The 27,049-nt window shown below is 38.9% G+C and overlaps 1 protein-coding gene across 6 annotated transcripts in view; it reads right to left on the bottom strand.

Annotated features, from left to right (window-relative positions):
• Positions 1-3,627: 3,627 nt before the first annotated feature.
• Positions 3,628-27,049, bottom strand: part of PTPRM (protein tyrosine phosphatase receptor type M) — a 464,463-nt gene continuing 441,041 nt past the window's right edge. For all 6 annotated transcript variants that reach the window (XM_084281573.1, XM_084281572.1, XM_084281574.1 and 3 more), the window contains 10 exons: positions 24,957-25,073; positions 20,672-20,826; positions 20,243-20,378; positions 19,386-19,535; positions 18,746-18,919; positions 16,565-16,696; positions 13,307-13,432; positions 11,336-11,499; positions 8,883-9,018; positions 3,628-4,512 (listed from right to left, as the gene is read on the bottom strand). In XM_084281573.1, the coding sequence (XP_084137699.1) occupies positions 4,459-4,512; positions 8,883-9,018; positions 11,336-11,499; positions 13,307-13,432; positions 16,565-16,696; positions 18,746-18,919; positions 19,386-19,535; positions 20,243-20,378; positions 20,672-20,826; positions 24,957-25,073 (1,344 nt within the window). In that variant the 3' untranslated portion in view covers positions 3,628-4,458. The remainder of the gene's footprint in view (positions 4,513-8,882; positions 9,019-11,335; positions 11,500-13,306; positions 13,433-16,564; positions 16,697-18,745; positions 18,920-19,385; positions 19,536-20,242; positions 20,379-20,671; positions 20,827-24,956; positions 25,074-27,049) is intronic.

Genomic DNA, 27,049 nt, shown 5'->3' on the forward strand with positions numbered 1-27,049 from the left:
TATCAGATTGATTTTCGTGCACAAGTGGGATTAGACAAGGGGATATTAATGTAAGCGTTTGTACGACTGGGAGTTTTGATTGCATGTACTCTGGCCTGGAAGTAGTATTAATGTGGCCACTGAGCATAACTTCAGCAAAAAGAAAAACCACCCCAAACAAACAACAATACCAACAACAACAAAAACAATTACTGGAAATATCAGGACTGTAGAGATACAATTAAAAGCCTTCTAGCTGCTACTGAAAATACAGCAACAGGAGATTTTCAGGAGTAAAACTGTTACTGCTTGGAAAGCCTGTCAGTGAACATGAGATATTCATCTCCCCTGACACCCTTCCTTAGACAAGCTACAGCAAGCAGCTCTCACTCTTCATTGTCAAAGCATACCTCTTCTGTGCTTTTGTGCATCGAGTACTATCAACAATCCTAAAAAAAAAAATCACGGCAGGCTCTGCATAGACTCCAACCTCTTCCAGCCTCACATCTCCTTTCTGCCTGTCTAAATGCCTGTTACCCAGAGAGGGCATCATGTCCCGTGGTGACAAGACTGGGAAGGATGAGGGCTGGAGGTTTGGCTCATGGTGGAGGTTTTAGATGATCCTGGGGTGAGAGGTTGGACCATGGCACCAGAGAGCAATGCCATCTTCCAGCAGGGCCATTGTAGTGCCACTCTTTTCTGCAAGATACAGACTTGAAAGCAGTGCAGGGCATTGCAGCACCTCTCCTGCTCTGCCCGGCCAGGCTGGGCCAGGGAGATGCAACAGCCTTGTCCTGAGGGCAGGTGAGGAGCTGGAGAGGTGCCCTGGAGGTGAGGACATGAAAGGTGAGCAGTGGTCTGCTGGCAGCGTGCGGCTCAGTCCCCCACAAACAGTGTGGGGGTGACCCAGGCAGTGCAAATTCACACATGAGCATGGGATTTCATCATATAACCCTAACCCAGACAAAGTCTAGGCTATGAAAAATGAACAAGCAAACAGCAGAAAATGAGCTCCAACAGAAACTGTGTTATTTTTCACATGGTCTGTCAGGTTTTAAATTCTTGTCACTGGTGCTCATCCTTCACGTGGGAGGGGGGAAACAAAACAACCACAACCACCCAACTGTACCTTATAATTCAATGGCTGCAGCTGGCACTGGTGTGTTTTAGAGTGGCTAACGCCAAGGGGCTTCAGGTTGCTAGCAGTATGGCCTCTCCAGGCCCCACGAAAGGATGCTGCCAGGAACAGCTTCTTTTATGTCTCCACTTATCTTCACTGCTACACATCAAAGAGGAAAAATCTGTTTGTCACTAGCTATGCGTTATCAAAGGGACAGTGTTGGCTCAGGATGGACACATACAGTAACCTGTTAGACCTGGGGGGGCGTCCACAGGCAGTGAGAGAAGAAATGATCACTTTAGATATCCCAACCATCTGAAGGAGAAATCCACAGTGTACTTCAGTACGAACTGTGTTTTCCTTTCTTTATTTTTAAGTCTTACTATACGTAGTTCTTAAGCTTCGTGTTAGTGCTCCGTGAAGCTACCCGGCCAGTGATAGACTCCTTTTGCTGATAAAGAAGCCCAGGAAGGATTGCTGGGAGCACTGCTGTTAAAAAGATAGAGAATGTGATAACCTCTCTCACCATCATCAGCATTGCTGCTCTTTTGGAAGAGCTTAGCAAAAATCATCCACCTCAAGTCCTGGGGAGATGATGAATTGGGCAATACATATGGCTAACCATTTAAAGAGACTCTTTATTCATTTATGTATCACTTTTATACTGGGGATTGAAGAAAACATCCTTCCTCCATTCCTCCCAAATGAGGACTGATGTCTCTGTAAGTTCTGCAGCTGCACTGGGCTTGTGATTTTACAAAGATCTCCTAAAAAGAGAAGTTGGTTTATGAACACCTAAAATGGCTGTCACTGAAGCTTTCTTTCTGTTGCCTCCTTTGCAATAGCACCCTCCAGGTAACCTTCATAAGCTCCACACTGCTTTTTGAATACCTGCCCTCCACGTTTGTCTCTTCTTTCTGCTCCTTTCTGATTCTTTTTCTCTGTCCCCAGCTCCTGAAGTCCTCATTTTTTTTCTTTTCTTCTTGCTAAAATATTTCACCTAAGCCTGGATTTTTTTTTTTACCATTTGTATTGATTGATAGCTGTAGTATGAGTGAGGACACAAAGCAGCTTACTGTGTTTTCTTGAGCTGGCTCCAATTTTAAGGCATTGCAGTTCACAGAATGCCTTTTGGGACATTACAGACTCTGTAACATGGGTTTGACTATGCCTATGTCAGAAGAAGAACAACAAAAAATTAGTCATATCCACAGTAATGAAATAAGCAACAGTGCAGAACTCTCTCCTCCTCATCTCCTTTCACCCCTCATCCCCCAAGACCTACCTGTGCAAAGCGTGTCTTGAGGAGTCCTGGGTCTTAAATAATGTCTGGTATTCTCTGTCCTTGGGAGAGATTGCCGTAATTCTTGCTGCATTTCAATAAATCATCATCACATCAGGGATCATGTTGCCTATGTTACCTTCTATCCCAGCACTTCTTCAGTGTGCTAAACTGTCTTGACACGTCTTGAAACCATCAGGAAATACTGGGCATTTCAATGAATATATGGTGGAAATCAGATTTTTCACATCCTGCAATTATTATGAAGAAACATGCTCGGCTAGCTGACCTGGTCAGTCAAGATGGTTGTGAAGAATATATTAAAGGCTTGGTTTGTTTATCTAACACTGAAGTTTCCACACGAATCACACCATATTCTGCAACAGGCTGAGGAGCTACAGGGCTTACCCAAGGACCATAATTCTTCTCAGGGCTGGGGTTGTTTCTCCCAAGGTCCTCAATACCTCTGTGCAATTCATAGCAGTGGCCTGTAGCTGTCAGCTACATTTTAAAAGCAATTTTCTTTTAAAAGAGAGGCTTTCCAGCTGCAGAGGAAGCCAATCCTCATGCCTTCAGATCTGAATTTTGCAGTGGTTTTGAACTGGCACTTGACAAGCTGTGAGTCATTCTATCCAGGCTGGATCCCTTAGATTTACATTCTCTCAAAACATTTTGACTTTGATACATTTATATAGATGCTGCCCCCATCCCAGATGGCATCTTAAAATGATCTTTTTAAGAGCTGAAATTACTGCGCAGTCCGCAACTTCCTTGCTTTGGGTTTCCATACAGCTCTGGAAAGCTTCAGTATCGAGCACTTGTTCTGTCTGCAGTGTCTCCTTGATGCTGCTGGGTGAGAAAGATCTGAAATCCACAGGACAGTGTTGGTTCAGTCCCCTTTCTTGCCGCTCCACTGCTGCACTTCCCACATTGCGTCCATGAACACGAAGCACTGACATACTGTGACCAGGCTGAGTACTGCAAGCCCAACATCTCTTCTTCACTGAAGAGGACATCTTTCAGGTTCTCCATTTGTGCAGGTGTAGCTTTAAACATACAGTTCTCCTCTTCTTTTTATATATTGGCATGGCACATCTTGCCATTGGCTGGATCAACTCTAGATCACACAATAAGCATGCTTTGGAGGTAGATCAGTATTTAGAGGAATTAATCTGAAAAGAGGTCTACTGGGAGGCACTCAGATGGCAAGTGTTATTAAATTATACGAGATTTTATCATGTATGTAATCATTTATTGAGCTGAGAATCCATACAAGGTAAACAAATGTTTACATTATCATACAGTAAGCATTTCCAGGGCTTAATAAAAATGATTGTCACTCACTGTGCTTCACAAAAAAATTCATTTTAATGAATAAATAATTTGATGAAATCGAAAAATATTTACAATATAAACAAATGAAAAAGCTTTGGATATATTAATCTGAGCATCCTGTATTTTGCATTTTCTAACGTTTTTTTTCTATCAAGATTCTCTCTCTGAAATGGTACAAAGTGGATAGAAATTACAAGTCAACAAAGTTAACATGATTTGGTACATGTCTTTCCATCAGTTCAGATAAGCTACATATGATTCATTTATTATGCACGTGTTAGAATACAAATATAAGTAAAATCATATATTATCAAAATGCCAGACAGCATTCTCCACAGAACAGAAATGTACACTAGGCCGTGACAATAACTGAGAATCACAGGCAACGAAATATAACAGAAAAGTACAAATTCCTTCATAAGAATATAATTGTGCTCTCTTATTTACCAGAGGACTATGCTGCTTCACCACATCGATGGCTACGTATGAATACAGTGTTCAACAACTGCCATGTGGTTTGGTGTACGCTCATATGGGTGTCAAGCAGCGGCATTAATAGTGGAAAATGGGCAGTGCAAGCAGTTTTATAAACATCTCTTTCGGCTCTTAATAAGAGCCAATTATACAAAGCAGTAGAAGCGTAACATTGAGAAGTCTTCATCTCATTTACACAGATATCATGAAACGACTTGCTTTGTTTGTGGTGGTGGAAGGAGGAACGGTGTCTGTGCTGTTTATGCCATCAGCCAGAATTCAAGTATTCCAAAGCCACTTCATAGCAGAATTTGTATTGATCCTGAAAAATCAAAAGAAAACCACAAAGTCAGTTATTGAAGGAACTTAATTAAGGGGATCAATATTTCTCTTCTGTTAAAATTAGTTACTATCAGCTACGGTCAATGGGAACCAGTTTGCAAATCCAATTTATATTCAGATAAGAAAATCTTTAAATTAACCAGACAATAGACACCACACACACAGTAACTTACAGTACTGCTCATATTAGACGTGTAGTTATCTGCTCTAATACACTTGTATGAGAAAAATTGACTACACATAAGCAGATTGACTTGCAACCCTTCAGTCATCTGTCAAAATGCTCACATAGCACTTTACCAGAATTGGAGTTATTGAAGTTCCTCCCTGGAAATGTTTATCTTAAAACAGACCCAGTGTCTAGTGCTTTCCAGATCATAACTCTTATTTTGATGTTCATACGCTTGCTACATGTCAGCATGAAAGCTGTTTACTGTTCCTCCTCTAGGTGCAGCTCAAACCTGCACTGAAATGCTGTGCTCTCTCAGTGCAGTAGGGCAGGGAGACCAGGCCAGAGCTAAATTAATTGGATTCATTCCAATTAATTTTTGAGCAATTAATGATGATGCACATGTTAGGCTCTTAACAGCTCTTCTGTTAGCCAGTCTGTGTTTCCAGGTACCAGTCCTGTGCTTCACGCACAGAACTGCTGTTTTCATTTGCAAAGGCTTGGAGACCGGGCCAGTCCCAGGGAAATTCTCTTTCCTCAGCATTCAGGCTCCATCTGCATCCTTCTGAGATGAAGAGTTGTGGCTTCATGCCCTTCACATCTTAAGCAGCACACAGAGGCCAATGTTTCTGACCGACCCTTGTCCACTGTGCAGCTTCAAGGGTTGCGGTACCTGGGGACTTAACGACTTTGTGTGCACAGACATAGCCCGCTTTTATTTTTTCCTACTACTTGCATTAGCAGTGCTGCAAGCATTTAAATGAAACAAAAATGCTGGAAGAAATAGTAGGTGTGGGTTGCCTGAATGAAAATGCTCTGTATTCTAACAATTCAATTTGGAAATATTTCCCCCTCTTCCCCCCACCCAAGTTTTATGACTATTTCTGTCACTGAAATGCCTCTTTCTCTTATAAAATTTAATCAATTAATGATAGTCGAACATGCACTATTATACAGTAACAACCACAACTTAATGAGTGGACAGCACTCAGTCTTCACCTTCCGAGCATCCCAAGCTGGTAGAATACAATTACACCCTACATATATTCTCCTTTTCTTTGGTGAAGACATTATAAAGGAGTAAGTGTGTTGGCCTGTACTTGAGATTTTGGGTCATATTTTCGTTGAAAAGAGAGTCTACCTTAAAACATAAGAGACCAAACAATATTACAGCAATCAAAACGCCAGAAACAAGCACAGGCTATTTATGAGTTCTTTTGTTAGAGCTGTCACTTTAGAAGAAAACAAATCCTAGGTGCTTATATTGCCTAAGTTATGAATGAGATGTATGTTAGGCTTTAAGATCCTGAGGGTTCCATAAACTGTCTATGTCTTTTTCAGGATGAGAAAAGATAGAAAAGAAGAAAGGAAAGAAATAAGTATTATGTAAATTATTCCTTTTTTGCTTTTCTTGTGTATGTTTCTAAACAAATGGCAATTATTCTATAACCACATAACAGAGATCAAAACAAGAGATCAGCCACTCATCCATTTCCATTTTTCCATGCTCATTTTATGCTGATTTTACTGATCCAGCAGAAGAACTGTCATTTTTAGTAAGTCCAATACCTGTGCTAAATAGCAGACATCTTATTATTTCCCACTGTGTTCACTCATGTGTGTCCTTTGTACATTTTTATTATTCACTTGATGGTGAATATGAAAAGTTTCTTTATGTTAGCTAGCTTTAGAGAAGAATATTTATATTTTTTTCTAGGACATCATTGGTAGATCCAAAAACATGTACTACAAAATGCTTTGGACATGCTGTAATGGACATTTTGTAATGCCATGTGTTACTTTTGTATGATGGCTGAAGAATTTCATAGATTTTCCATACTGAGTCTATGTGGCATTCAAATTTTTACACTTGCAGGAAAACCAATGAAAGTAAGAGATGAATTTCTAAATATGGATGGCCAAGGTTGCCCTTCATCTGGTCAGAAAGTGTATAATAGGTTTTCATAAAGCAGTCTTGAAACTATTCTTGTCAAATACCATTATAACTCTGAGCATTTCATCTCTTATCACAGCATTTTACAAAGGTAAATGAATATTCTTGTTCTCTCTTTTTTTCTTTTCTTTCAGATGTGGAAACTGAGGCAAAGAAACATTTATATAATAAAGGTCAAAAAGGATAAAGTCAGTAACAGGATCAGGAAAAGAACTGAAGTGTCCTAGTTCCCTTTTTACCATGAAACAATCTATGTGAAAATTCCTTTGAACCCTTGCTAATTCAAGTAACTTGTTCCTACAAATAGGAAGTCTGAAGAGATGTTGTTCTGACTCTGCTGTGTCAATGGATTAAGTGGAAATGGGAAAAATCCTGATTGTCCCCTGACTCAGGTCCTCTACTGGTAAAACAAGGAAAACGATACTGCTCTTCTTCCCAAGAGCTTTGAAATCTCTTAGTAAAAAAGCCTTACAAGGCCTCTCAATACCATCCAGATATTCTCGGTACCACCCACAATTTATTAAAGGTTATTTTTATATTCTAAAATAATATATCTAGCTTTTGATTAAAAAAAAATCTTTGCTGAAGAATAGAGACAGCTGTCTGACAAATCTATATATGGAAAACTGTCAAAAATGGGAATTTATAGACAGCATTTTCTTGAACTGTACATCTTCACACTGGTAATTTTCTTTTTATTTCTATAAAATAAATGTATAAGAGATCAGTGAGTTCTGTGGACTTAAGCTCTGGGAGAACTGAGAACAGCAGGCCTGCCAAGTCTCTATCCAAATCTCTGCTATCTGAATGAAGAAGTAGGACATTTTTCTTAATATTTAGGAAATAAAAATGTATGGTTCTCAGCGTGATGATTCTCCTCCTGAGAATACAAACCAAAGGAAAAGGAGCCAAATAAGCTTCTCCCTCCCACCATTGTGAAAGCTTGATAGTTTCTCACTGATACAAGATTCACAGTTTCATGTTCCTTGCTTATTTATGGTCCTGTGGTGCTTGTTGTAAATTCGCTCCTCACTTTGCACAGCTGGCAGCATCTGGCTTTTTGCCCTAAGTCTGGCTAGAAAAAGGCCTGAAGGAAGGGCTGACTTCACAGGTAGCCTAGATGAGACCACTGCGAAGAAGGATGAGGTGGTAGCCATTCTTCCACAGGACTTCCATGAGACATGGGGAAGAGGATGGTCCTACCCACCTACACATGAGCCTGGAAGTCTCACACTTCCCAAGAGAAATTCCTTTTGCCCCGTATTTCACACCCAGATCTCAGCAACCCATCTGACAGGGAGGGATCTCTCCTAATATTGCAAGATATTGGACCAGCTCTGAGATGCTACCTGCATCCTTCCTAGCCACTCTGTAGAAGAGATGATGAAATATAACAGTCTTGATGACCCAAACTTGTTTAACCAAAACTTGCAACATTAGTTCAGATGAGTTTAGCATCCCTAAAGCTGCCCAGATGTTGCTTCCTCCTGCCTATGATGCTAACTCAGATACAACTGCCTCTCAAGCAGCCAAGTCTATATGAAGATGTCGCAAAACAGTGTCTTTATGGTCCAGGCATCAGCATATGTTGTCATGCTTCAGCCATCTCTGAGTACAGAAGTACACACTGGAGCGTAAGAACCTGCTGCGTTAAGCTGTTCCGCAGCTCTTGTGGCGTAGCAGCTGGCACTTCAGCAATTCTCCATTTAAAAAAAAAAAAGGCCCATAAAATACTCTCTAAGAAAATAATTGCACATGGCCCCTTGTTTCTGAACTTCTTTAATCTTTCTATGAGATAGAGCAACCATAATTAAATGCAATATTCTGGATGTCAAACTGCAATTCATGGCTTTGATAAATATTAGGCGATTAAGCTATTTATAAAATACATAATTTGAAAATCTGGCATTTCATTTTACATAACTATTATTCCTACCCCTTGCAAGGGCTGCTCTCCACTTGGCTCAGCCTGCTAGAAAAGAAAATTAATAAGGATGTTCGGCTGAAAGTTTAAAACTCTTAAAAAATTCAAATGAACAGAGACAAAGTCTCCTTGGGAAGAAAGTAGTGTAAAAATACTCTTACAAGTGAAGTGACTTCATTATCCCCTTTGAAAATGACTTGCTTGCTTTGTGAACAACTCCCACTGCAAATCTTGGAAATCTTACTGAGTCTTCTGAGAAAAAGGAACATTTCCTATTTAGTGGTGCAGTTAAAAAGCTCATACCAGAAGGTCCACCATGTTAGGCTTATTATTCCTCAGTGTCTTCACAGCATGGAATACGTCAACAGCCCTCTGATGTTGAAGCATTTCACAAACAATACTGATTGCACAAAACGTCCCACTGCGGCCACCTCCGTTCCTACAATAAAAGTGATAAAATGGCTCAGTTACAATTGACTTCATATTACAAGTTCTTACAACACCAGGAATGGCTACAGAAGGTATGAGTTCCACCAGGGAGAAGCCACTGAACATTAATGCCCCTAAAGGCGGCTGAACTCTAAGCAGAGCACTGTTTTTAATTGGAATTAATGGGCTGAATGATCTCCAACCTATCATTCAGAATCCAGGAGGCTGAAAGCCTGAAGGTAATTGAATGGACAAATTTTGTGCCACTCTTTTTAGTGAACTTCTGAAGCAGCACGAAAAGACTGCTAAAATAAGGACAAGGTTCTTTTAGATTCAATTCAACGCCCCTATGCACTGTTAATGCATAGGGTTGTGATGAGTATCGGGCTAGAAATATTATAGGGAAAGCGGATCTGTTAATTTTTTTTATTTCCGACCCTAGTGCCTTCTTTCTGGATCCACAGGTGTTTCAGAGGAAGAGCAAAAGCGATGTCCAATCTGTCTATGAGCCATTCTGGTGGCTGTGCTTTCAGCATGGCACAAGGCGGTGCTGCGATGTCCCAGTGGCTGATGCGCTCACCCCGCAGCGGCAGGCAGAGCGACTGGGTGCATGGGAATGACTGCTCTGAAAGTGATTGTGTTCCGTCTCCACCCACAGTATCAGAGGATAAGAACCCAAAGTGACTTGCTAACAAAGAAGCCAGGCACAAGTGTTCATATGCATGATCAAATACAGCATTTAATAATACTTTATCCCCGGTTATTTTTAATCTTTGAGATAATCTCTTTCTTTCTGGAAACCCTATTATTTCTACAGCTATTCTAATCAGAATCTTTAGGCTGCACTTCACCGAAAATAATAAACCTTAATAATTACCAGAGCGCAGCCTGGTTAGGTAGCAGGTCTTTCAAACCAGCTTCGCAAATGGCTGATTTTCAAAGGAAGCTACAACGTCGCACATCTGTCACATCCAGGCAGTATGAAAAGAATGCTCTCTGCTGCCAAAACATTGCCCGATATTGTGGGACTCTTTGAGAATTTTAATTAAAATAAAGTCATTTAAAAGGATTATATTAGAGCTTTTTCTTTCTTTACTGCCTGGAAGTGACGCATGTGTGATGTTGTACAACTATTTAATATCATCAGCCACCTCAGAGATAACAGTAATTTGCACTTCAAAAGGGTCTTTTCAGCTAAAGATCTCAAAACATTAATTAATCACACTGCACAATGCTTCTTTGATGAAAGTATTATTATCCCCATTCTACAGATGGGGAAACTGAAGAGCAATGACTTGTTCAAGGTCAGCGATAGTGGGAATTACTAATACACTTTCCTCCATAGTTGTAACATTGTCTAAGTGCAAACCAAAATTCAGGAAGTTATCGCCTACTCTTGGGTTCTAACTTTTGAAAGCACGTTGGCATGTGCTTTTCCCACTAACATGTCCCTTCTCCACCATGGCAGCATCTTTTAAGTAGATTTTCTTTACTGAAAGGGTTGTGAGGCATTGAAACAGGCTGCCCAGGGAAGTAGTTGAGACACCATCCCAGGAGGTTTTCAAAAGATGTGTAGATGTGGTGGTCGAGGACATGGTTTAATGTTGGACTTGGCAGTGGTAGGTTAGATTTGATGATCTTTGAGGTCTTTTCCAACCCAAAGGATTCTATGAGAAGGGATTCTATGGAGAGGGATATAACTTCAAGCACTGAAGACTCAGTCTCAAAAGATTGCATACTGCTGAGAGCAAAGAGCCATATCACAAGGCAGGATGGTGGATGAGAATCTGTACCAGTAGAGCACACAGGTACCAGGAGGACAAAAATATACACCTTTACTAGAGAAAGGTAAGGCTCATCATAACTGGTCTATTAGAACACTTTTACTTCTGTGACTTATGTCTGGAAGAGGTATCACTCCCTCCTATACTACTTATTTCTTCCACTAAGGAACTGTAGCTGGCATACACTCCTCAACTGTAGAAATAAAATTTAATTGTTCTGAAGGTACAGTTTTGATTTACTTGGAACAAACACACACCTTTTTCATTTGCAAAAGTCACTGGACATCTTTATATAAAATGGAGTTAGCTTGTACCCATCCTCTTTTCACAGGGGTCTACCAAGGGACAGAGAGGGAAACTCACGAATCTACGTTAAAAAATGTACAATCCCTTGTGTCTTCAAAACGTTTAAATGAGCAACTGTATTATTTGTTCAGTTCCTGATGGATACCTCTTCACCTTTTCACACATCTTTTAAAACCTAGCACAAATGCTATGATAATGGCATTCCCCCACTTCCTCTCGTCTGTTCCCAGTACTTACAAACAATGTACAACTGTGCGTCCTTCTCCCCCGTTGTACTCCTCCTGCCACTTCTCCACCTGGCGGATGAGCTTCAAGAAGGAGCGCTTGGAAACTGGCGTGTCTCTGTACATGGGCCATCCCAGGAACTGGAACTGCTGCACCATCCGATAGCCATCTTGGGGCTGTAGGGATTCAGGGAACGAGCAGGAAAAAGAAGGAACAGCATTACTTATGGTCTATTCAAATGGTGTGTAATTTAGGTGTTTGCATCCGCGAGGGAAGTTGTTCAGCAGATCACCGCTGACAAACTACTAATGCAATTTCAACTGCCCTTGAGGAGTTATGACTTTTAATTTCCAACTGAGCTATTAGAACAAGAGGTTTTAAACAGAGGGCTATACAAATAGTCTAGAAGAGAGCAACAGTACAGCTGCAGGATCAAGCAAATAATTAATTAATATCATAGCAGGAAAGAGAGCGCTGCAATACAATTATATAACCTCTTTTTTTTTCATATGCTTCAGCATTTTGAAGAATGTTTGCGTGCTTCTGTCTTTTTTTACAGAAAGGTCAAAACCTCTCAAGATTATTTTGAAGTAGGAAATATTTTAAAAAGCAAATGAAACCCTCAGATTTTTCCTGCTTATAAAAACCTAACTACATTTTACTTTATTGTGTGCTACTGAAATAGTCAGAACCCCTCTGGTGAGATGTTACTGAACAGTTGCTTTATGGTGATTTAAAATAAAAAAGGAGCATAGAACAAGTGTTGGTGGCAGAAAATTACAGTCCTTTGAAAAGGGCATAATAAACACACACATGAAAACTGTTTTTGTAGCCTAGGATTTGCTACTTTCACTTCTGTGCAACGTGAGTGCATTTTAGTGCCACTTTTAAAATGAGCAATGCACAGAAATTTTGACAGTACAGTTTTTCCTCTAGAGTAAGAGGTAATAGAGAGAATGTAATATTAACACAATAAAGGAATAAACCAAAGTGGAAGCAGCATTAGATGTATTCTTCAATGGTTTTTGTCTGCTTTATGTCAAAATTTGGACTCTACTGGTTTCCTGGCCAGTTTCTTTCAGCTGAATGCCCCTCTCCCCAGATGGCATCAGCCAGGCCCAGCGCCTGCTAAAGCTCCCATTAACACTGTTGGAGTCTGTTGCTTTATGTTGCCACATTTACTGGCAATGCAAGGCCTTCATAATACAAAAGATGTATCTTGAAGCTTACAGTCTGCTCCCCTGTTTGGACATTAGTATCGCTGGGAGTGTTTCTGGGGGCCTTTCTCTCACTGTCCTGACAGCTCCTGGATTGCAGTGCAGTTCCCGATGTTTCTGAGTAGAGTGCTGCTTACTCCTAGTTATGGCTCTTCAGTGACTAATATCAGTCCATTGCAAAAGCTCTCTCCAACTGGATGGGAAGATCTGCCTGGTCTGTGGCTGAATCTTCTTTCCCCACTCAGCTTAAAGAGATGATTCTTCTGTCAACTTTATAGTAGCATAAAAGCTGGATATGAGAACTTACTTGGCCCTGTGAAGTGCTTACTTCTATTATAAAATGTGATAAATGTGATTAGTGGGATAAGATCTTCACTAAAAGCCTGAGACTGGTGTTGAAAAGCATGCCTGGTATTGGTGCACGGCCTTTGCATGACACAGGATGCAAATATGCAAGATGACTAATTTAAAATTCTTAAAACAGCACTGATTGCACTGTTTCTTGGCTACCACATTATCTGAATACTGCACTTATTCCATTTGCATTTCACGCACTTGAGATATTCATTAAAATATTTTGTAATTACACACACAAGGCCTTTTTCCCAATGATAATGGTGTGACCCATTATCCCATTGATGCTCTCAAATAAGTAGTCTGAAAAATGCGAATGGTTTTATGTGAGTTTGACTTTCTTTTTTTGTGTGACTTGAGTACAGTCAACTCAAATACTGATGCAGAATTGTCTTGCAAGTAACATCCTTACCCTGGCTGCATTATAAATTCGGAATATCCGGCTGATGATGTCTTCTTCTAAATCAGCTGATACAAACTCCACCTGAATAGGACCGTGTCGGTGTACTCCATTTTCTGGCCAGTACTGAGGACACAACTACAGAAGACCACAAACACAAAAAGCAGAGTTTATTATTTTTAATGTAATGCTTCCTCAATATACTTTTCTAGGTATTTTTTGTGCTACATTTATTGCAGAAATTCTTACACATTATCTTTATAAAATACGCAGTGCACCATCCTCCACTAGTTTAAAGCACTCTGATTTTACTTGTGCAGAACAAGTTTAAACAAATGTCTTTTCACTTAACTGACCATGCAATTGCATGCTGTTCTACTTGCCGTTCTCTGCTATTTGGAGTAGCACATTTCTGACACTCAACATCAATTCTTCAATACTGCATGACAGGACAGGGGAATGCTGTCAAATATTACCATATCTTGGAGACAGCGTAAAGCCCAACACCAAGGGCCTGGTATCTCTAACTATCCCCCAAAGTTGATAATAAGTCAAACTACATCAGAATGTGGGCTTTATATTACAAAGGGTACATCAATTCTCAGAACTCAGGATCTAACTTTCACACCTATTTCATGAGCAACTGATGATATTGGCATTTATATATATTATATAAGCTTTGCTTTGAATTTTCAGCAACTGCTTAATTTCATCTTACAAACGCCACCTGAAAATAGTAATTATGCTTTCCTTAGTGCTCAGAAAACATTACTTCTAGTTATCTAAAGATCACAAATTAACATTAGCATTATCTTGCACAGTTTTAGTGTCTAATAAAACCACAATGCCTCCATCCTGGAACCAATTATCCTCTCTCTTAATAATTTAAAGATTAAAACAACACTTTGCTTGGAATTACTTGAAGCTAGACTCTGTTTTCCAATTTTTTCCATAAAAACCCTGATGATTTATTTCCAGGGATATCCAGAGCAGTTCAAGCATATAGCTTTTGCAAGCATTCACCGAAATTAAGTATGAACTCATGAAATTTTGTTTGCTTGCAGAAGCATTGATCTCATATTTTCAACTTTATTTCATTCGGTAAAACAGCTGTGGTCTTCATTCTGCTGCATTGCTGTTGGTGATCCAGAGCTGAGCTGACAAATCATATCTCCTCCAGATGTTGTTTTGCATTTCTTATAACACTTATTCCTCAACAAAGCCGTTTGGAAATGACTACATTTTAGGAAAACATAGTCATTTACTACATCAATTAAAAAGAGAACAGAATCTGATTTGCAGGAGTTCACTTTAACAAGTTAAAAACAGAATTTTCTAGTAGGAAAATCTATTTTCATTTATTTTAAACCCCCCACTTGATTCAGTCTGCTGAGCAAATTACTTTCCAAATATTGCCTAAACCTTACACAATTTTTTGTTATGAAATACACTAGTGTACAGGATAGCAGAATACAATACTGACATGCATACAGCTAATGCAAATGCCAGTGCTCACATCATTTAACATATGCACAATTTCGTACACATCTTTCAGATACATAGGAATACTGTTCAAACAGATCTTTGAAAAATGCTTAAATGATAATAAGCAGAGCTGTTTGCCAGTGATGTTTTAGAAAGCCAAGATTTTCAAGTTCTAAAGAAATCCAAAAGCATTTAGGTCTGAGCATTTTGCATGCATGTGATGCTAGCGACTCTCTTTAAGTCAGAGTCACTGTGAAGGGTTGAATTTAATTTCCCAATAGAGCATAACAATCCACATAAATTGTAATATCTAAACAGAAATGTAAACACTTCATATATACATAAATAATAATGATAACAGTAATTATTAATAAATCTGAATGTGTGTTTTTAATAAACTCTGCCCTCTTTCCACTTGTGTTTGCTCTGAGGGCTTTGAGATTTATTCCTAATGAAAAGATTGTTACTCACATTAGAAGAAAAAGGTTTAACATACTGCAGAGGCAGGTGTATTAACTGCATATCCCAATAGCTTTTAAAAGCCTGTGAGGCTAATAAATGCTTGAAATTGCCGTGAACTATTGTAAATTCAAAACACAGCCCACAAATTAAAAGAACTCTGTTCAGCAGTCCCTAGCAGTCTGACTCCCTTGAGTCTTTCCTTATTCACTCAGAAAATAATCTTAGACTCATGAATAAAAGTTTTGTCTTTCATTTCTATTTTTCTCCCTGTAGACAGTTAAAGGCTTGAAATCAGAAATTCAGTCTCTAAAATAGTGTGTGGAATTCCTACACATTCCTTTGAAAGACAAAACTGGAGATTAGTATGTTTTTAAAACAAATTCTTCATGTTAAAAAGAAATAAAGGAAGCAGTCTTCTAGGTATGAACAGTACTCAACCAAACTAAAAAGATTCTGGGTAATATCAAGAACAAAAATGACATGGAGTCTGCTATATAAAAAAATTGCTCTTATTTTAACCAAAAATTAGCGAACATTTACATGTTAAGGATCTAGATTACTGCCACCTTAATCCAGCAGAGGGCCAGTGCAATTCTTTGAAACCAAGGCAATTATATCTATATAAAAACTTGGAATTGCACAGTTGCATTCAGGCTCTAGGATGCTTAGTGATTAATGTTAGTGATTAAATTGCCAATCCAGTAGGTACGGTTTTCCAATTTTCTAAAGAACATGTACAGCATGCACAACTCTGTTGTAAAGTAATTACATTCCAGCATGCATTTCTTTGTCCCATTTCCTCTTCCGAAGGATGCGTAGTCTCCAATCTTGTTCAGTTCTTATCTTCTTGCTAACAGTGTAATTTTGTGTCAAACATAACACAGATTTTCAAGCTGGGAACACCGATTCCTGGTAAGCACACCAAGGTCATTGACCTGTTTCAGGCAAGCTAATGAGTAGCTGTTGGCTTCTGTTTATGACTTTTTATTATGAGTGTGTTTCAGGCTTGAGCCAGAAATCTACAACCACATGGTTTTGTTTTTTAACAGCTCTTTCCAAAGCATGTTTTGCTATCAGAATAAATTATGGGTGCATGCATTTATGTGTGTGTGCATTAATATTTTGGTGGAGAAGATGTGATGTTCTGATTTATTCCTCCTTCCCTATGTGTATCCGTAAGCTACAAATCAATTTTTTAGTATGTTAGTACTTAATGTAATTTTATAAAACTAATTACATCCTAAAGCTGTTCTGAAGCGCACACGTGCTGCAATGCTGAGGCGCTGGAACTTCTCTGTTGAACAGAGCAGTTTTTGAACTTACTTGTGCTGGATCCACGTCATTCAGCATAACTATTGAAGTGCAGTGATAATCTAGGACCAGTCTCCAGAAATCTTTGACAGTATTTGGTAACGGATGCTGTGTAACTATAAAGGCTGATGGTTGTTTATAGCTCTGCAAAGAAATAACAAGAAATGGTAAGAGAAGAATGGAAAGAGAAAAAAACAACTGTTTAGCAGAATGCCCTTAAGAGCCCCCAAATTTTAGGACTGAAAGCATTATTCCTATTTTCAATATAATTCATACATTATTTTTGGTTCTTTCCTGAGATCTTACGTACTTGAAAATTAATGAACTGTATTTGGGCAAAACATAACTTGTGCAGATGTTATATTTCTGGAATTTATTTTATGCCACAGGCGTAGAATAAAATCATCAGAGGATTTTGCCTCCAATGCAACCTCTACAACATTTTGAGCTACAGTTTTGGTTTGAGCTATTAATGGACAGATTAATCTTGGCCGTCTGCACAGAGCTGTTAATTTGAATGATTCCTATGAAAGGAAATATCTAGTTATTTTTCAGAAACATTGTTCAAATTCTGGTCTGTGCAACAGCAGTGAAGATACCCAGGGGATGCATTTCTGTGCTCTTTCTTTTTTTTTAGTACCAGAGTATGTCATTGACTAAGCTGTTGGTGGAACTGTTAAATTGTGATTCTCATACTAGCATTTTCAGGTATGTCCTTGCCAGTGTTAAAGGCCAGCGTGACCATCTCGGGCAATTGTTGGGAGGGGTTGTCATTGCCTTCAAAGAGGGCAGGGAAGCCTCTACATGTGTTGAACTGAAGTTGTACTGCAACAGAGGTGCAAACTGATCAGCTATTTGCATCTTTCAGAGTCCCGCAATGTTTTCAAACATTCAGATCCTGGATAATGAAAACCATGCTTTCTGCCCCTTTTACTTGAAGTGACCATATTTAAAGGCTCATAAATGAGGTGGAAACTGATGGAAACTGAGAGTTTAGAGAGAGGGACAAATGTCTGCTCTTTTCCTTTAGTGTGGGTGTATTTCAGGAGCCTGACCAGGGCACGTTGGGTAGAAAGTCACCCTTCCTTGTAGCCTTTTGCACAGACACACTCTTGGATCCAGCTCATTGTTTCAAGAGTGAAGAAGGCAAGTGTTTTCAAAGCAAATACCGAGGCACTGCTCTTCCTGAGCAGTACTTTGCGGAACAAAACCATACTGAACTCTCTGGGAAAGAAGACACTTCAAAGGCAAGATTGCAAATTTCAGATCACGGAAGCAACATTTAATATGAAGATACCACTGACCTATGATGAGAACCAAGAGAAGTCACTTAAACTTTTGTTCTTAGTTTCTCTAAATAGATAAACATAAAGATAATACATTTACCTTTTCACAGGAGTGTTTTGAACTTAGGCTTATTTTAGGAAAATGCTTTGAGAACTTGGAAAGAAAGAAATGCAAAAAATGATATAAACTGTTATTACTCTAGCTTCACTTTTCAAAAAGGCCATTTACAATGGGCTCATTCTTTTCTAACCTCTGCTTTCTTGTTGTTTATGTGTGTGTGACAACCATAATTACTATAGCTCTAAATTGTCAAAGATAGGCTATAAATATCTACAGACTCTGAAGGAGGTTTAAGTGTCTTTTTACTGATATTCTATTAGCAGGATTCGAATTACTCTAGATGCATTAGGAAAAAAATCCACACACACATGAAGAGGAACCATTCATTCAAACAGAAATAAACAGAAAGACTGAAGTAATGGCTTGTGTACTATCTTGTGCTGACAGACAATTTTTTTTTGTTAATTACTGTTTAAATTAGAAACAAAGGGAACTGAAATATTGCTGGAAACCTTATTATCCCATTTAAGTGCCTTAGAGTTTTAATAGGTAACTCTTTTTTTCCTAGGCCAGATGGTTAAAAATTCAAGCACTAGGGAGAAATCTAGATACATCTAATTCATCAAAACTCCCTGACTTGCTCTCTGAGCATGGCTTTGGAACCTTGGCTTTGACATAACATATGTGGGATCCTAAATGTGCTTGGGAGCTTAAAGATTTTGTGCCATGTTTTTGGAAAATTAGCTAGAAGGATTTCAGCCTTGTGCTGACTCCACTTTCGGGCATTGCTCAGTTTGGAGGGCTCCTTATCCCCTTTTAGTTATTAATGATGTAGTAGAGACTTACATCCATCAGTGCAGCATTAATGTAGTTACTGCTCTCCCCATCTATCGTTATGAGGAAAGGCAGGCATCTGTCTGGAGGCAGAACATCCATACAGCGATTCTTTTCATGATTTCGTGGCAAAAGTGCTATGCTGCAGTCTTCCACACGCAGCGTTGGAGTCACCATATTTAAAGTCTTTCAAAAAGAGTAAACAATACAACAGAAATATTAACACAGCAGTGAAAGCATCCCCAAGTATTTAAGAATAGATCAAGTCAGCATTCAGTTTCAGCGGGAATCAATATGCAGAGAAATGAAAACACATCACAGTCAGCAGGGTTTGGAAGCAAGAATCCTGGAAGCAAACATATTTGAAAAACAACCTCAAAGATAACTGCATAGTAACCTTTCTGCTTTCTGGAGAAAGGACAGCGGAAGGAATTGACATAATTCCTGTGAGTAAAATGAAGATTTTACTACTACCTCATTGAATTTTTTATGATTTAGCATAATTCAATAGCAATTAGTGACAAGTTATCTTTCCTTTTTTGTGGCCTTTCCCCCCAGGGTTGGCCTCAAATTCACTTGGTTATAAGTCAGCACTTAAGTCTTTAGTATAGCTGAAAAGTGTAGCTTCTATGCACTGCTAGCCACAACTTACCCGAAATTCCTCTTTGATCTGGCTGGAGTTAGTCTGAGGATCCAGTTTATTCATTTCATAATAAACAGACCTAACTTGAGAAGCTGGAATAGACGTGTCCCCACAAAGACAGGCTTCCAGGATAGCATCATGGATAAATACATACTGTTCCTGGTAAAGCAATTAAAATAATTACTGATGATGGGAGATAATGCTATTAGTAATTTGGTAAATAAAAAGTAACAACTAATATGGTTGGCCCATTAATTCCTACTGACTTTACAAGCACTGAAGCAAGACCAGAAAGAACAATAGCAATTCACAAAACTGTATCCCATTCATTTAGAAATAAATATAGAAAGATTGACCGAAACTATTTACAATTACAAACAGAAGTGCAGTAATGTTACGAACTCGGACTGTTTCTGGTTTCCTCACTCTCTTGCACAGTTCTGTAGGTACTATTACATAACTGAGCCTCAACAAGATGAATGAATCCAGAATGAATTCTCTCTGGAAAGGAAACCCTCATGAGTTTCCCTTTTTTATAAACATTTAAAACTTTTTTTTAAACCATCATTTTGTAAAACCATTTTAAAACTTTTTTTTTATTTTAAAAACAAAAACAAAGCAAACAAAACAAACAAACAAACAACAAACTAAAACAAACAAACTAAAACAAACACAACCTTAAATGCAGCATAACTGTGCCCTGGTTTGGACAGAAGTTCTTCAGATTTACGTGTGAACTATTTTCCTGTATGTCATTGAATAAACTACCTTCTGGATAGTTCTTACCACAAACAGGCTCTAGTTTTATGGGCTAGAATAATAATTTTTATTGCAAAATGTAAGGCAATATTCTAGATTAACAATACCTCTGTTTGCACCATGTTGACTCTCCGAGATCGAAGCTCTCTCACACAATTGTATATGTCTACAACACCTTCTCTTTCTGCCATATCTAGCATGATGTCAATAACGATGAAGCACCCAGTTCTGCCAGCACCAGCACTAAATAAAAGAAGAGTACAGTTAATGTTCAGCAGTCTATTGGAAAATGTTAAGTGCCAGGGTTCTTCTTGAAGGTATTTGACCAGTGGGATTACTGCTGAAATCAAGCCTTGCATTCAGGCATTTGCAGGGTTTCAGAATCAGTTTTACCCATTCTTCTGTACTTTAGGTGTTAAGTTATTGTGAGTAGAGTGGCTTCAGCAACCTGTGTGGGGATCACACAGCACAGGAGAAGCAGAAGTATGTTCTGAGTTTACTGGACAACACAATGAAGGGATTTCTGCTCTGCCTACCTGCAGTGAACAACCAGAGGTCCGGCATTTGGAGGGCTCTTGGATTTGACCTGCCGTACAAATCCCAGCAGGCCTGTTGCGTGGTATGGTACACCATGGTCTGGCCAGCCAGTGAAATGAAATTGCCGAATTTCTCGAATCTCATGAACACCTCTCTGTTGAAAAAATAATGGTTGAAAAGCAAGTTGGAATGTGTAATAAATTGGACAAGAGACATCATAAGAATGTAACTTTTAAAGCCTGAGCCTTGCTGAGAAACATCCACCCCCCACCAATACCCATATCTGTACAAGACTGTTGGAGAGCTTTCTGTTAGCTGGAAAGCAAGTTCAAAGGTTACATATCAACTGATTTCAAAGACTTACAAGAAAATGGAGTGATTTATCACTAGGTTGATTAGAAAATTCTAGCAACAAGATTGAGGCTCATCTCTATATTTAAGTACTAGCTTGCTTTGAAAACTGCAACCTTAAGATGCATGCCATGATCAACAAACAGGTCAACAGCAAGGCCACGAACATTTAGCACAGATGAATTTTTTTCCCCACTGCTCTCCACAGGAGTTTTGCTGCTGACTTCAGGGAACCAGAATTTCAGCATAATTTTCCTTATCTTTTGTCTCCTTCATTGTTCTGAAAGAAACAGCTGAATAGTAAAGAAAACCTTTTTGCACCTCCAGTCATAGGGGCTGCATTTGTAGACCTCCACATGCTCACTCTGCAAGTGATTTACCATAGTCTACAAGGATATGGATATGGTGAGACAGGTATGAATGAGGAGCCGATCGTATAAGTGATTTCCCATGTGAATTTCTGGAGCAGTCTGGATATTAAAGGTGTGTATGCTAAGTATGATTTTCTTAGTGCTTGTATTTCCCCTTCCCCCTCTAAAAATGTAGCTGCTGGTATTTCATTCTCATTAGAAATCTACAGACCAGAGGCCATCATACATATTTCATAAGCAAACAGCAAAATTATGACATATCATCTCTAGGCTGGACTAAATGTCAATGATATTAATAACCAGTGGCTTATACTTTTTCTTCTTAAAGATGTATTTCCTGTCTTGATCTGGTTTGCATATAAAAGGTCTAATTTTCTTTGTGTAATAAAGTAATATAAACTCCCTAATTTATTGCTAGTATGCAAACTAAAAGAGTCGTGGATTTTCAATGGCTGAGAAATTTTGGCCATGCCAGCACTACTTGAGTGGAGTTAGCTGTGGTGTATCTTGGAGCCTTGACAGCTCAGGCTGGGCATCTGGTCAGAGTAGGAGTCTGTTCACTCTCATGTCTCATGGAAACAGTGCCACAGAAAAGCCAGCAAGGGAGAAGACAAAGAGTATGTGCAACACTGGTGTGGAATGAAGAGATCACGTCCTTGGAACAGAAATGGCCTTACATCCTAGAGATCAATTTTAAAATACACGGAAGCTCAGGAACAAAGTAATTTGTATTTTAGGATTGTTTAACAAACACATTCAAATACAATTTGGTCTCTGTATTCTGGGGATTTTAGTGTGTTAATTAACAATTATTTTTTTGGGCTAATGTAAGTATGGCCTCCAAGTCTGTAAATACCTGTGCATAGGTGACCTATCCATGTCCCAAACACTTTTATATTGTCCACAACAACTGCTCACAATTCCTCAAGAAACAAAGATCCCATACCAAAAAAAAAAAAAAAAGAAAGAAAAAAGCCATGACGTGACTATATGAATCGAGGACTGAAAAGAATACCCTATAAAAACCTTCATGCTGTAGAAAGTCTTCATTTTCAAGCAATTTACAAGATATAAAATGCCCCCCCCAAAAATAATGTGCACAGCTGTTGCACAGATCAGAATATGTCCTGTGTATCTTGTGCATTAGCTTTGAGAATGCTGTCATGTTGACTGCATTTTTGTCTATCATTGTTGGTAACGTTCAGCAACTTAGAAAAGATTTTGCATATAGGGTACTTTTATAATGAGTTTGCTTATTATACCTACAAAAGAATGATTTTCATGTCTGTAGCTTCCCTGCTGGTTTCAAAACCCAAAATAGCAGCACAACTGCATGAATCATAAAAGCATATGCTCAGCTTGGAAAGATCATATTTTTCACTTTTTCTTTCAGCTGAAACAAACAGAAAATGGTGTACATTGCTAACAAACCCTAGGATGTTAAAAAATGTAGATCTTAATCCAACAAATACTTATGGTGCTGTTGTATGTTACTATTTGGGTAATTCATCTGAGTTAACTGTTGTGCTGTAACTCCAAATGAACTGCTTATGTGTACAATGTAAAGCACATCTAGGAAGTGTTCCCCAGAATCAGAGTACAAACTCATGCTTGGTTTTCTTAGTTTTATCCCCCTACTCCTCTATAATTACCGAAGAGCCATTTGAAAGATAAAAATAAGAAAACCAAACAATTTATCTCCAAACTAATCAACTGAAATTGTATCTTAGAAGCAGGTATAAGAATGACAACCCAAAAATATGAAAGGTGGTCAGAAGGGACTTCTGGAGGTCTCCAGTCCAACTTCCTGCTCAGAATGGGTCTTTGGCCAACATTAGAACATGCCACCAGTGCCTCTGCCTAGCTGAGCTCTGAAGACATGCAAGAATGATGATTCCAAAACATTTCTGGGTAATTTGCACTGCACTACCCTCCTCCTGAAGTTAAAAAAGTGTGAAAAAATATGGAAAGTAAGGTAAAAACAAATGTACTTTACTCAAACCACACTAACACTGCTTTCAGAGGCTTGCTAAAAAACTACCAACTATTAAAAAGCAGTGTCTAAGTGAAATCTTTTCAGACAGAGATTTTTTTTTTTAAAGAAATAAAATGTTTAGCGTCTTTTATCTCTATCTGTTTTAATGCACTTATTCAAGACAGTTTGGTTATGATCAACTGTAAAATCCTTTAGGTCTTTTTTTCCCAGTCCTAGTTAAGAAGTGAAAAGCTAACATCAAAGCATGGCTTAAAATTTGCAGAACAGAAATCAACGAGTGCCTCATCTACTTCAAAGTATAGCCACCCTTTCTCATCTGTTTATTAAAAATATCTAAATGCAAGGAAACAACAGACTTGAGTGAATTCAATGTACAATATGTATAGCGGTAAACATGATACAATATTTCAGCTCATTCAAACTGCATAATTCTATTATCATTACCCTCGGGTTGCTGTATTGATGCATATTTAAGTATTAGATTGAAGAATAAAACAGGACAAAAACCTAATTCCTTTGTTACTGTGAATGTATGTGTGTACAGAGACCCTGTTGGGCCATCTTTTTGGCAGTTTCATCTACCTGGCTGTGGGATTCTTTGATGCTAAAGATTAAGTTCTTCAGCACCACAACTGAATACTATTTCATCATCAGAGAGAAGCAGTATATCCCAGGTACTGCAATGAAATCAAAGGGAGTTTTCTAATATAGTTACTTGAAAGTTTACTCATTAGGCAACATTACTTCAGTATGCCATTAGGAATATCAAGTCTTCTAAAGAGGCTATTTCCTCCTTGTTCTGCAGCTCAGATATGTCTTGATACATACAATCAAAACACTTCTGTTCTTTAATGAAACTTGTAAATAAAAAGGCTGAATTGACACAAAAGGCAAAATACTCTTCCACATGAAGTAACCCTGCTTGTTTTCACTTTCAGCAGGTACCCTATTTGTTAATTGTACATTGTCCATATAGTATGAGCTGTTTGAGAGAGCTGCAAGATCTATGAAGCATCAAACAAACACATGACATTATTCTAATAAACAGCAATACCAAATGCTGATTGGAACTGTACATAAAGATGGATTCTGCATTACAAATGAATTTGCCTCGAGGACATACTACTTTGTTCCAGAAATGTCTCACTGTTGACCAGGAACACTCTGGTCCAACAGATCACTGCATTCACCACCACGGACTTCTGAATAATGGTGCATGTAGCCTCCGGTACAGACAGAAAATGATTGTGGTGAACATAAGATGGGAAAACAGCACGAATGTGTTTTAAAATTGATTGCTGGGAGGGAGGCTTCGATTTTTCCTACACAAGGAACATCACTTTTCTAACTCAGGCAGGGGCCAAGAGTGATGAAAAAACGCAGAAAAGCGGCTGCATTTAAAGAAGAACACAGTGTACCATAAGAGGGCGCTAGGTGTTTACCCAAAAAATAGCTATGAAATCCAGAATGTCAGGTAACAAATATAACTTTCCCATGTTGAATCTGTATCTAAGTCACTTAGGCAGATACCACAATATTTAAGAAAAAAAGAACTTCGAAACTTACCTTTTCTACTGCAAATGTTCGAATTACATATTCAGCGAGGAGTTCTGTTTCTATTAGGGTAACTTTAATGTCTTTATATATCTCTGTGTCATCTGGCCAGTATTTGCAGCATTTAACCTTTAAAAAAATATCAGAAAAAAAAATTAAAGATAATTTATTTTAGAAGTTTCATACTGAATCTCTTCTGTATTCTTTGCAGTGGTTTATGTTTTAAAATACAGTCACGTGCAAAACAGTCACACTTTCTACATGTGGAAATGATTCATGTTTAAGGGACATTAGTTCATTTTTTAAGACAGCATTTTTGTGTTGCAGGTAAGATTTTTTCAGTTTTAGAAAAGTAATGTGAATTTGTACTGAACACAAGAAATACTTATACTGTGCATAACTCAGTTACAGAAACTGTTAATTTTTCATGCTTTCCAACTGAGGGTGCGTCAAGGGTGTACATGTAGAGGGACGACTACCACAAGAAGCCTTTTCCCCCTGTCTCTTGTTGTTGATTTGTTTCAAAAATACTTCATGCCTTCTAAAATGAAAATGTGTTTTTAAGAAAGGAAGGATCTTCTCTACCGTCAGAGAAGTATCTGTTTGCTCAGATTAAATTTCTGAAGGACCTGTTGAGAGTTCAAATGGCAAAACTCAACACATGAAGTCAAGAGATGAGTTTTACATCTCGGCTTTAACACCAATTTGCTAGATGACCCCAAACACTGTTGGTGGGATTCATCTCACTTAGCTCAAATTAGGAGAAGTAGGATGAATACCTTCTAGAGGTGCCTTTATTTTTGTTAACTATGAGAAGAGTCTAGTCAACTGCCTTAGTCTAGGTGTTTGGCTTGATGGCTAGTGTTAAGTGAGATGACCCCCTTTCCCACGTACTGACCTCAGTTGGCTTCTGGAGCTGTGTGTGCTTGGCAAACTTATCCTGGGATATGGACACCATAGAATCATAGAACCACAGAATGGCTTGGGTTGGGAGTGACCTTACAGATCACCTCGTTCCAACCCCCTTGCCATGGGCAGGGACACCTCCCAACAGACCAGGTTGCTCCAAGCCCCATCCAGCCTGGCTTTGAACATTTCCAGGGATGGGGCATCCACAACTTCCCTGGGCAGCCTGTGACAGTGCCTCACCACCCTCATAGTAAAGAATTTCTTCCAAATATCTAATCTAAACCTACCCTCTTTTACTTTCAAGCCTTGTCCTGTCCCTAAACTCCCTGACAGAGTCCCTCCCCAGAGGGACTGTAGCCCCCCAGGTACTGGAAGGCTGCTATAAGGTCCTTGGAGCCTTCTCTCCTCCAGGCTGAAAAACCCCAGCTCCCTCAGCCTGTCTTCATGGGAGAGATGCTCCTGCCCTCTGATCATCTTTCTTGTCCTCCTCTGGACTTGGTCTAGTAGGTCCACATCCTTCTTGTGCTGGGGGCCCCAGAGCTGAGCACAGTAGAGCATAGGGGGAAAACCACCTCCCTTGACCTTCTGGCCACACTTCTTTTGATGCAGCCTAGGATATGATTGGCTTTCTGGGCTGCAAACACAACACTGCTGGCTCATATTCAGTTTTTCATCCACCAATACCCCCAAGTCCGTGTCACAGATGGAAAGAAGGTGGCTTTTACAAAATATATTTAAGATTTTCTGCGCCCCGGTGGGATCTAGATGGGATGAACTTCACAATATTTAGCATGTTCAGAAAGGAAGCATGGGCTCTGTTATTGCCTAAAGCAGGTAGCTGTGGGGATTGAATATTTCAATGTAGTTAGCTGACACAGTTAAGAATATTCTCCTCCTTCTCACTTGGGTGGGCAAGACGGTGGGTGGGGAAGCTAACACATTGCTTTTGTATCTGTTTTATTCTGCTGTATCACGGTAATAGCTATGTTATCATCACTGCACCTGGCCATTGTCCAGTAGTGCAGTATGGGCTAGGAGTAGCATCTGTTACACATCTGCTGCTTGCAGCGTTTTCCTCTCTCTTTCTCACTGAAGGGGAAATTTAAAACTGATCTTTCAATACATGTAAATACACAGGTTTGCTTAAATATACACTTAAATTTGCTGGGTCAAAACACAGACTTCAAATTTTGAAT

The sequence above is a fragment of the Netta rufina genome (assembly GCF_964035555.1).
Source record: "Netta rufina genome assembly, chromosome: 2".
Taxonomy (NCBI): Eukaryota; Metazoa; Chordata; class Aves; order Anseriformes; family Anatidae; genus Netta; species Netta rufina.